A 12,601-nucleotide genomic window follows, 5' to 3' on the forward strand; every position below is an offset into this window, starting at 1 on the left:
TACATGTACTCAGCTTTGGCAAGTTACTAGTTTGGAGGTTCCTGTGAGACTCAGCAAAGAGTCTTACTCGACATTTCTGAAAAGCTTGAGATGAAATTAAGAGGACAGGGCAGTGACTAACTGAAGAGGAAAAGAGAAAGGAGAATAAAGACTAAGGGACAGACGAAAGGAGTTGAGAAGAGGTGAGAAATGCTGGATTAAAAACAAAAACAAATAAACTAAAAGCAGGACAGTCAGCACTGACCTGCCCATGAATATAATTGTGGCTACATATTTAGATCTTTCACACCTCCAACAAAAAAAAACAGAAATCTCAGCTAGATACCTGAAGCGAACTCCACAAAGATGATACCTCTTTCCACAACGTGGCTAGCAAGTGTAACCTTATGTGGCGGAAACCTTGATTCATCTCTACTTGTATCTTCATACATTTATTGGCAAGGCCAGGAATGTTTTGATTTTTGCTTTTCATCCAGACAGCCAATGTAACATATTGATCTTGTGGGTCCACCACCATTTGATCCTAGCATGCCACATTTTAAATTTTGTAAAACAGTAATCATATTACTTTAACAACTGATGTTTAGAAATTTATTCTGAAAACATAAGTCAATTTTATAAATAAGCACTAAAGGGACAGATGGTCTTGCATCTGTATTTAGAGTCTAGACTGTGTTTAAACTGTATCAATGCTTCCAGCAGACAGGACAGTGGTACATTTGTCAGTACAAGTGACAAAAAACGTTTTCATACTTCATCAGAGACAACTGCCACACTGAGTAAATCCACGTAGGGTTATATGCAAAATTCTATAGAAGACTTAAAACAAAAACTAGTCATTTTCAGGTTTCCTAATGGCAACTTCTAATTGCTCACAACAAGATTTCCTTAAAGTATCATAAAAAAAGATGAGGCTACAGGGGCTGCCAAAATAGGTCTCCAATAAAAGGAAGTTTAGCACTTTGTCTTCAGCAATTTGGCAAAACAGGGAAAAAACCTCATGTTAGAATTTGGAAGTGTCTAAAGATTAATAGCACTAATAAGAAACTAAATGTTCTTAAGCATGTATTCCCAAATTGGAAAACCGCAAGATGTCTTTTTGGAGGGGAGGAGAGAAAGGGAAACTGAGCACACAAGTTAATGCAAAAATATGTATATTTCTTAACCCACCTGCTATTAGGTCATCAAGAGTGTCGGTAAGCGTCTGTGCTGGAGTGGCAACCATTAATCCGTCTGGTTCTTGAACTAACAGCCCCTGCCCATGTCCAGCAATTTGCTGCTGCTGTCCTACATTTTGCTGATTACCTAATACTTTCTGAAGGTCAAGAGAATCTGTTGCATTATAACCTAAGTTACTGGAAAAATTACATTGCGGTGTTGACAATGCCTGGATAGGAACAAACTCTATTTGTTCAGCAGGTGGTGAAGACTGTTGTTGTTCATCATCTTTAGATAAGAATGTGTCAACCTGAGGTAACTCTGAAAAGTTTTCCTCTGGTAGACCCTCATCTCCTTCCACTTCTGGGAAGACACCTGTGTGTGGGCACTGCTGCTGCAGGGGAAGTGGTGTATCTGTCTGACCTTTGGTCTCCAAATATTCTTTGGTAAACTGCTGCTGTGTTTTCATCTGCAACTGCCTTTCCACCTTCTGCAGCTCCTTCAATATTTTCTTCTTCTTCTGTACTTGTTCTTCTCTGTTCTTTTTAAGTTCTTCAATCTTATCTTTATTCAAAGGTTCACCTTGAATTAATTCCAATGATTTAAGTTGTGCTTTTTCAATAGCACTAATTCTTTGTCCAAGTTCATTCAGCTTGCCTTCAGTCTCTTCTACTATGCATTCCAAAGGCTGGTATGGGTGAAAAGGTGGCAGTAGGTCCTGATCTGCTACCTGCAGGGAACTTGACTTCTGCTTGGATGCACCTAAGCACATGAAAAATGTTTGAAAAAATGCCATGCTGAAGTTATCCCACACCTCCCCTCTCTCCCAACCCAAAACTTTGCAACTAAAACTGCACATCTGTCAAACCATATTAAGATGAACTAGATTTTTGAAGCCTACACTCCATATTTGGTAGCTAGCACAAGACAAATATAACCAGAATTTTAAATGCTGATCCTAATTGTACCTTGTAATACGGCTACTTTAAGCTTAAAATGCCCTCTCATACTCATGACAATGGATATTAAGGCAATCAAAGTCAAAGGATGCCACAGAAGGCTGTTTTAGTAAATTTGCTCTAAGAAGAAAAAAATTAGCAAAATAAATCCAGCAACAGGACAAACCTTTTACACAGACCTAACTTTCGAAAGCTAAGTTAAAGAACAAGGCTGTCCATACTGAAGGGAAAGTAACTTTACAATGCACTGGTATTTCATTTCTAGACCAGATGCCCCAAATGCTATAGTATTCCTCCCTTTGGTTCAGATATCAGAATTCTGGCAATGTAAATGTAAAAAAAAAAAACAACCAAATCACCTGCACTTATTTTTTAATTAAGTATGGACATTTATATGTAAGAGTATGGAAAGAAAAATTAACCTATTTCTTGCTTGATCTTCTCCAAGGAGAGACCACCACAGGTGCAGCTCTGGTCAATGTTAAGAATTTTAAAATCCCTCTTCAAAACCAACCTAGCAAGAAATAAATACCCTCCTCCTCATCTGCACCTCCATGTGTGCTTACAAGCAATCACAGCCCTCAAGAAGGCAAGCCTCAGTTTGAGAAACAGCAAAAACTTTACACTGCTACCTGACAGTTCCAACTAAGCAGGCTCACAAGAATAAATCTACTAAGTGTTTAGATACCAAATGTAATGTTAATATGAAAAAATTAAAAGGGGAGAAAAGCTTTTAGCTTACTTTATCAGACACCAATTTTCATAGTAATAGTAATTTAATATATTGAACAAATAAAATAGTTGTTTTAATTAAAGAGCTAAAACTTGAAAAATTACACAAGCTAACCTAATTCTCCATCAAAAGTTGGAATTAAAAAAAAATACAAATTATAGTGTTAGCCATGACTATTTAAGAATCAAATTACCCAGATCAAAATATAGTTGAAGAAAAACTTAGCTTTACAATACAAATCATAGCTGCATAAAGATAGCAAATCATTTTAAGAAAACTAGCTGAATTGCTCAGTCATCTGGATTTCATGATGAACACATGTATTTAACATCAACTGTTTTAAGCAAGGCACTTTACCAAATCCAAGGAGTTTTACCTGACATTAAAGCAGAAAGCTAGATACTATGGTGAAAATCAAAAGCAAGCAAAATTCAGAATTAATAATGCTGATTCACACAGAAGTGTATTAAAAGGCTGTACAAAAGAAAAAACATTCAGCACTCTTTTCTGTACTTCTCTTGCTTCTGGATCCGCATCTGTCACCTTTTAGCTTCCCCTGCTCCTTGGCTGTAACTGCCCCAGATGTAACTTTGAGCAGCCTAAGGATTGCTCCATATTGCTCTAGATGCTACAGTCCTATGAGGCACCACATATGGGGCAAATCATATATAGTGCCCTTGTGCTCTACCCCCACCTCCCCTCCTAGAGTGCGGATGAGGAAGGGGAGAACAGAGCAGGCTACATCGGCTTTAGCCGACCAAGGATTTCCCTAAATCAGGAAGAACCCTCAGCAATTCAAAGTAGCTGGACCAGGGCTAAGGATTAAGACCTCTGTGTTTAATAGTAACTCCTCCTTCACTCAGTTTCTTCATATTGTGAAGACAGTGATCATATTCAGCCCCTTTTTGGCCTATAGTCCAACTCCTTCTGCCCAATTAACTAAAAACCCCTTTGTGACTGAAGATTTGTATGCTGTGTCTTGCTTCAGAGCAGGGATTCTGGGGAAGTCTTAGGTTACTTGGACAGGCCATTTTCAAGTTATGGCACTTAGGAAAAGTCAGTGATTCCTGTTTCCCAAATTGTGTGTGTGTGTAAAAAAATTCCTTGATCTACTGAGGTTTCAGCAAATTTTATCTATTTATCCCACTGGTATAAGGTCTTAAAAAAATAAAAAATAAAATAAAATCCCCAGAGTCATGTCACATAGGGAAAATTTACTTTACAGAAGCGAAGCTGCAGTCTAGGCTTTGGCTTAGCAGAACTTCTCAGTACCTACATGCTTTCCCCTGTGGTTCATCTTTGCCTGCCTGTAGGATTAGGTGTTTCAAACCGTACCCTTTTTTTTTTTTTTTTTTAAATATAACTCTAGCTTGCCTATACAATAAATTTTACAATATCAAAAGGGATTCAAATAATGAATATATATGGGTATATACAGGGTTTTTTTTTCTTTATTCTTCTTTGAAGAACTGAGGAAAAAAAAGGTAGACATTTTTCTTTTTCAGCTAAGAAGATTCCCAGTCAAAGTAGAATTACAGGACAAATGAAGGGCAAAAATTAAAAAAATAAAGAAGTGTTCAAACACTGGGCTACACAAGGTCAACCCAGTTACATCACTCAGGGGTGTTAAAAATCAACACCCCTGGGCAATGTAGTTAAGCCAACTTAACCCCCCCAGTGTAGGGAGTGATAGGTCGATTGAAGAATTCTTCCATCAATGACGCTACTGCCTCTTGAGAGCTGGATTACCTATGCTACAGTACCTCTCCCATTGGCACAGTTAGTGTCTACACTGAAGTGTTACAGCAGTGCATCTGTAGAGTTTGAAGTGTAAAGAAACCCAAACTCTGTGTGCTCAATGCCTCAATTAGCCTGACTATCTGAGAATGGAAATAAATTTTACCCAATCTGAAAAATAAAATGTTTCCTCATTTGAAATCCTCAGTGTTTCCTGACATTTTGGATGTATCTCGGCATGCATTATTCTCAGATAGGAGGCTTACTGGGATTTGTGCTACTATCTAATGTTCCACCCATTCTAGGATTTTGTACTGTTACCATCATATTTGAGTGCTTTCCAAATAAAATTGATAGCAACAGCAAATTCCTATCCCCAATGTTCTATTCTGTTATATTCACTGAATCAGAAGTACCAAGAGAAATTCAAAGAAGTGGAAAATCTTATAAAGAGTTAGAGAAAACTTAATTTGGGCTCGTTAGTGGGGACACTGAGCACAGAAATGTGTTTAACTCAGTTTTTGGTTTTGCACTGCAGTATACCTTTAAGGTTGTGCCGAAGGATCAATTAATTGTAAAATAATTTTAAACTTTGGTACTTTTAAGTTTTATAGATATACTGATCCAAGTTAGTTATATTTATGGTCACTGAAGATATATTTAAAGTTATTTCTTATATCGTGATAAAATACATACAGAAATAAGGAAAGAAAATATCAAAATTGTTGTCAATCAGTTTTGTCAAATTAGGATGTTACTCTGATGAAGGTTTAATAAATCTAGCCCCACAAGAATCTTTTTCCTTGAAGTCTCTTGCTGAGAAACTAAAGGTATTAGACGCTGAGTTGCCCTCTCATAATTCCCAAGATTATTTTGTTGTCCTCTCTGGATTTTTCTAGAAAGGGGGCTCAGACAGGCTCTCCCTGATAGGTAACGCTATCCCCTCAGGAAAATGAAGTCGTAGTTTAACAAAACTAGATCATAAAATCTGGAAACAGTTACGGTTAACATCAATATTAATTTTACCTGCCTACTTGTAGAGAAAACAAGCCTCACATGAAAAGCTTCTAGTTCTCCCTTCTAAAAATACATGGATTCTAACAGCATTAGTATAGTCTTGTACAAAGACCTGACCCTTCTGGTTTATATGAGGTATAGGAGGCTCTTTACACCATTGCAGGATAGGCCTTAGAGTCCTTTAAATCAGTGCAAGGAGAATATGGGAAAAACTGATCTGTGGCTTGAATCCAGAGCATCCAGTCTCTAACCATTACAGGGAAGATGAATCCAGCAACAGCATACTGTGAGGACAGATCTGGGCATTGTATTGTGGACAATATGTGGACAGTAATGAGATACATATTTTCCACCAGCAATTACGAGAGCATGGAGGTATTTAGTTAGTCTTTAATTAGCGGGTGGGTTCAGTTTTCAGGACATTACAAAACTTTCTCCAGGACAGTAAAGATCAGTGCCTGTAATCTTGTCGATGACAGGAGGGGGGTAAGAGGGAAGAATGAAAATTAGTGTTTGAACTTAAAGTGTTTTTATCAAGACTAAAATTTACATTGTAAATCAAAGTAGTGTTCTTTTTAGTAACTACAATCTTCATATATTTAAAAATTAGTATCTAAAATTTGTTTTTCTGGGATAATCTAAAATTCACTTCACACTTTAAGAGACCTAACTGCAAAGATCTACAAACAGTATCAGCTGAGCACAGCCATACATGTTTGCTTCTAACAGCAGAGCCCAAATGGTCAAATTTATGAGGGATTTCATGGTTCCCAGAATGAAGTTTTGCAGGAGGCCACATTCAGTTATACTTGTGACAATGCCATTATTTAAGACTTGGATATCAAATGTAACATTAACATTTCACTACAAAATCAAATGAAAGGAAAAGATGGACTGAGAGAGGAAATCTTCATTCAAAGAAATCACATTTGAAATAAGCAGATTTTCAGATCTCCTTGGTATAACTATACTCACTGCATCTATACATATAGTAGATGCCTAAAATCAAGGCAATGTTACATATTTTGACTCCTGAAATACAGATTCAACAGGGCTTAAACCTCAAATGCCAGGCAATCTAGAATTAAGTCAAACCTTTAAAATTTTCTTTTCTTTTTTAAGATTAATTTTTAACAGACATCAGTGGACATCTGACACATTGGTACAAAAAAAATAGTTCTATTGGTTAATGTCAATTTATTTGGGAAGCTTTAAAACGCAGATTCGTATGACAAGAGTGGTTATAATTTTGAACACACTATGTATGTTAATTCACATCTGTAAAAAAACAAAACCCAGATAATAACTGTGCAATGGTTTATTCATATCACAAAAATAAAGAACCACTTAAGAACTCAAAGTGCCTTATTTAAGTTGCATTATTGTGTTGTATTGTTTAATTATATGAATAAAATCATTACAATTTTAAAGGTTAGTTAGCACAGTCACTATAATTGGGGTAATTTGTTTTCCTTATCCCTTACGTGTAATGTTATTCCCATATTATAAAAACTTGTATTTATATTGCTATTTTTTTAGTTTTACAGTATCAATCATTGTAAGTTATTTTAAAAATATGTATACTAAGAACAGCTGTAATCTGATAAGTGTCCACACTTGTGCATCTGAAATCTGACTTTATAGTCAGACTCTGATGCAATATAGATAGTAACAAGGGTGACTTTAGTACTACCAATATAATCTGTAAAGCCAGCACTGCAACATCTACTGCAAAGAGAAAGTTGGGAATTTTTTTTTTTTCTTAAATCTCATCTCCATAGCAACTGTTTTCAGTTGCTCTTTCCAAGACTTGTTTAGCATGGAACTAAGGTTCAGAGCCACTGAAATCCCAGTTGTTGCTAGACAAAAATGTCAGTGACTATTAGGTAATCTTAAGTGACATGGGAGAAAGTTGCTCAGTCTACATGCTCAAATAGTAAGAAAAAGAACAACAGAAGAATATTTATAAACAGGATGCATAATCATTTGCTAGTTTCTTCATTTGCAACTGGTAACATCATTTGCTCTACACTACTTAGACCTCTCCTCACGATGGTTTTCTCCAGGACCTAGTCCTATCCCACATCCCACTCATGAACCTATTCTTTGAGAATTCAACCTTTGACTACCACTTGTATGCAGAGGATACCAAAGTCATTGCTTCAGCCCGTGCCTTAACATTTACCTGCTTCAAATTCTGCATCATAGGTTATTTCCCCCAAACTCAGTATATCCCAAACTAGAATTCAAACTGATAGAGTACTCCTTACCAACTCTTTATTTCCTTTATTTAAATCTTATTTACTCATATAGGTAACCTGTTTGGTTTTACCCCTAGATCTCCCAGGTATATAAATCTGCCTTACAACTCCACAGCATTGAACACAATACCCTGACTGTTCTGAAACTTATTTATATCCCTCTTTCATTTAGCTTGCAATTCTTTTACAGACTTTCTACATCTCAACATTCCAAACATAAATTGGTGCAAAACATGGCTGCTTGTCTTCACAGACTTGATTTCCATCAAGAAATTCAGAACAATCTTTCATCCCTATTGTTTCATGCAGGGCCGGCTCCAGGAACCAGCTCAGCAAGCAGGTGCTTGGGGAGGCATATCAGGCTCTTCGGCAGCAATTCAGCAGCGGGTCCCTTGGTCCCTCTCGGAGAGAAGGACCTACCACCGAAGGAGGCGGCGTGGTGGAGCTGCTGCCGAAGGAGGAGGCACGGTGGAGCTGCTGCTGAAGTTCGCAATCGCAGCTTCCCCCCACCACACCACTTGGGGTGGCAAAAACCCTAGAGCCGGCCCTGGTTTCATGCCTGACTAATGGCAAATTCCTGGAATTCTGACTTCTGATCTGTATGCCATTCCCTACACTGAGCCCTGGTCTACACTACAAACTTATCTTTGAGTGATAAAGTTATACTGACCTAACTTCCATTATAGACAGTGCTGTGTGGACAGGAGAGCTTCTCTCATTGATATAGCTACTGCCTCTCAGAAGATGGAGTACTTATGCTGCCAGGAGAAGCTCTCCAGTCAACGTAGGTTGCATCTTCAGTAAGCGCTACAGCAGCGTTGTGTGTTGCAAGTATAGACAAGCCCAGAGAAACCAATTTGTCTCCTTTTACAATGGATGACAGAGCTCTCCCTATGCTGCTGTTTCGAAGTCCAAGCTCTAGAACCATCTCAATTTTTTTTTTTGAGAGAGATTTTTGAAATATTAATGACATCTAAGATTCACATTTTTTACTTACCTAAATAGCAACCTACGGTTTTACAGTAATAGCAGAATTTATAGGGACCCTGGTAACATCTGCAAGTTTAATCACAGTAATATTTACCCCAAAGAAACATCTGACACAGTAAGATAAAAAAGCAGGCTGTTTTCAAAATTTTAGTTGGTCAAAAAATGCTTTACTCTTCACCACTGTGTCACAAACATCTTTGAACCAGATACCTGGTTTAAAATACACTGCTCTAGAACAAGAATTTTTGCCTTAGTGCTAAAAGACTGGGTTTCTATTATCTGTCTAACTGTATAAAGATCAGTCATTTTAGAGAGACAGCCTGGCACTGAAGTGTAATTTCTAGCTAATCTGATCATATTCCAGGTCAGCTCTCATCTTGGCAGCCTTGTGCAACATCACTTTGCCCTTAAGCAAGTCAGAAATTAGAAGACCAACTGCTGAGTTTCAAAAGATTCTGGGATTTTGTTTCCACCCATCCAGTTAACAGCAGTTAAAAACAGATTTGCAAAAACTCTAGCTAGTTTTCTACTGACTTACTGAAATCATTGCCTAAATCAGAACTCAACTCAGCATGAATGACAAGATACCCTCTAAGAAATATTTCCTCTCTGGATCAGATACCTACTGGACAATGTTTGCATTTATACACGGTCAATCCCTGTACCATCGAGATCAGTGGTCCCCAACCTTTTTGTGGCCGGTAGCACATTCATGTTTTCAGAAGAGTGAGGCGGGCGCTAACAATTTTTCAATGCTTGTTTTGTATTTGTACATTAAATAATACAAAAAACATCATATTTAATATTACATGACATATGAATCCAGAGAGAAGAGAGAAGCCACGAGGACAGAGAACACTGGTGCCCGCAGCCTGCTGTCCTGGAGTTCTCTGTCTCCAGCAGGCACGGGGCCGCAGTTTGTCTCCCCTGCTTGGCACTAGGCAGGCCCTGCGACTGCTGGGAACAGAGAACACCACGCTCCCAGCCTGAGTTCTATGTCCCCGTCAGGTGCAGGGTTGCGGCTTCTCCCCCCTGCTGGGCACTAGGTGGGCGCACATAAATGCCCCAGTGGGTGCCATGGTGCCCACGGGCACCACGTTGGGGACCACTGATCTAGATACTCAATATTATCTAGAACATAATTACAGAAGGATAAAGAGTCAGATTCAGTCCATTTCTCAGCATGACCAGACTTCAGAGGGCATAAAACCATAGTTTATTACACCTCTACCTCAATATAATGCTGTCCTCAGAAGCCAAAAAAATCTTACCATGTTATAGGTGAAATTGCGTTATATTGAACTTGCTTTGATCCACCGGAGTGTGAAGCCTCTCCCTCCCCCGAGCACTGCTTTACTGTGTTATAGCCGAATTCGTGTTCTATCGGGTCGTGTTATATTGGGGTAGAGGTGTATTTTAAAAAAATATTTAATGGCTTTTTCACAGAATAGCCTCTGATATTCTTCCTCTGATTTTGTGAGATTTAAAAATCTAGTCTGATTCAAAGTCTCCAAGATTTAGGGTTGGATTTTCAAATGCATTCAGCACTTGCCGGATTCTGTGCCCATTGACTTCAGTGATAAAACTCTCACTGACTTCAAAAGAAACAGGCTGGGCAAAACTGAGCACTCATGAAAATCCCACATAATGTGGAGGTTCAGTTTATTAAGGAACACAACTCAAAGTCATAGTGATAATGGAATTGGACCAATTACACTTGTATCAAAATATGCAGTACAGATTACTCAGCTACATGGACCCCTTTGGCAAATTTTCAGAAAAACAGTGACCAGAAAAATGGTTAAGCGCCTACACAATTTTTCCACATAGAGCTCCTAACTAATACACCACTCTCACCTATATCCTTGATCCCTTACCACTGAGGAAGACAACAACTGTCAAACTTTTTATCCCAGTTAGTTGTGTATTTTGATGGGCTTATCTTTCACTCTTAGATGTTACACCAGTGAGACCCTCACACAGAATGCATACTAGTAATTTACCAATTACACAGATGTAATAAACTTGACTACAGAATTTAAATTACAATGTAGTTTTGCTTATAAATATATAAAAAAAGTGTCTGTCGCCTTCGTTTCTTTACTCTGATTATTTTCCTAAATTAAATCTTTTAACTATAAACCTGGAAACTATAGGTTCTACTCTGTACACTAGTAACAAGTATGTGTGTTTACTTTTGGCAACCAAAGATTAGCTGGGCACAAAAAAATAGATATTTTTCTAACTCACTTTTAAAGTGTTAAAGCTGAATAATTCTGATCAACATGTATTTAAAACCTAAAGGAAGGTCCTTTAAGGTGACAGTCAGACAATGTTTTGCCTACCAAATATATTACTTCTCCAGACGCTTATGTGAACTAAACAGGCTAGACCCTGCCAGCTTGTTTTAATACGTGAGGTACTCTGGACCTGTGACTAGTATGCACAGAGTGGATGGGACAAGGGTGAATATCTAGTTTATGTGGTTGGTGGGATCTCAAACAAAAAGGCAACTGAGGTAAGAAGAGTGGCATTTTTAGCATCTTTGGAGAGTAAATAAAAGTTTAAGTTGTTGCCTCTGTTGGTATTGAGAATTGGAATGAATGATTATGGAATACATGTAAAATGTAAGTTGTCAAAATGGTGGCCTCCACTACACTGGGATTGTGGGATGGACTGGATAGATCTCTGTGTAATGTAAAAGAGGAGATACTAGTGTAACTCTACTGCAATGGGAGAATAAAATCAGAGGAGATTCTGGCTGGGAAGACGTGCATACAGGGTAGGATGGTTAGCACAGTATGAGGATAACAGGCTTATAAAGAACTCTTGAAGATTTACAGTGCATGGATGTAAAGATGTCTCTGGGGAAGAACAGCAGATAGTGGTCGAAGTATAGCTATATATGTAGATTCAGCTCAATTTCCTGACTTTCAAAAACTATCTGCTAGTGGCATGTAGCTTCAGGAGGAGAGAATATACATTGGTAGAGCTGTTTGTAGCATTCCTCTAATTTAATACAGAAACACTGGTGGAAGACTACTTGTCTTATACAGCGTTCTGTTGTCCCCCTCTTATACTCACTGATCAAGAGCATATGAGAACCCAGTGAAAGTTGCTAAACCATTTCCCATCTCAAAAAACAATAGAATAGTGATAAAACACTGATAAGTCTGGATATTCTCAGTTAAATTCATGAATATTAATATTAGTTAATTTATAAGTGCAATAATTCCAAACTACATATTTATAAAGTGGAACTTTCACTTAGCAAAAGCCTACATAGTTGCCAGTTCAAATTCAAAAATATAATTTCACATTTATTCATAACTTTTAAAAACATCTTTTAGTACTAGAGTGAAATTAAATATTTTCATTTTTTTTTAAAGCTAAGAAATTTGCTTTTCCAAGGACTACCTATACATATTCTTGGTGTATTGTTTTAAAAATTCATAATTTACATTTTTAAATTAAATTTTGAAAATATATAAAGGATGACATTCAGTGACTATAATCCACGGAAAATTAACTTGGCATATTTGTGTTCTATGAATAATATTTAGAGTGCAAAGGGGAATTTAAAGGTCCCTTTCTTAAACATTAGGTTGCATTTACAAATTAACTGTAAAAGAATAATGATCAATTCACAACTTTATATCTTTTTCTAAACTTTGCTATGATTTTTTTGAACTATAGCATCCTCTGACAGCTTTTTATGAAGCGGCAAGAATTTAACTTAAAATTAA

At 37.4% G+C, this 12,601-nt stretch overlaps 1 protein-coding gene across 1 annotated transcript in view; it reads right to left on the minus strand.

Annotated features, from left to right (window-relative positions):
* Positions 1-12,601, minus strand: part of ANKHD1 (ankyrin repeat and KH domain containing 1) — a 194,308-nt gene that overhangs the window by 48,133 nt on the left and 133,574 nt on the right. The window contains 1 exon segment of the mRNA XM_075068051.1: positions 1,171-1,920. Within this exon segment, the coding sequence (XP_074924152.1) occupies positions 1,171-1,920 (750 nt within the window).

This window comes from Chelonoidis abingdonii, chromosome 7, assembly GCF_003597395.2.
Source record: "Chelonoidis abingdonii isolate Lonesome George chromosome 7, CheloAbing_2.0, whole genome shotgun sequence".
Classification (NCBI taxonomy): domain Eukaryota; kingdom Metazoa; phylum Chordata; order Testudines; family Testudinidae; genus Chelonoidis; species Chelonoidis abingdonii.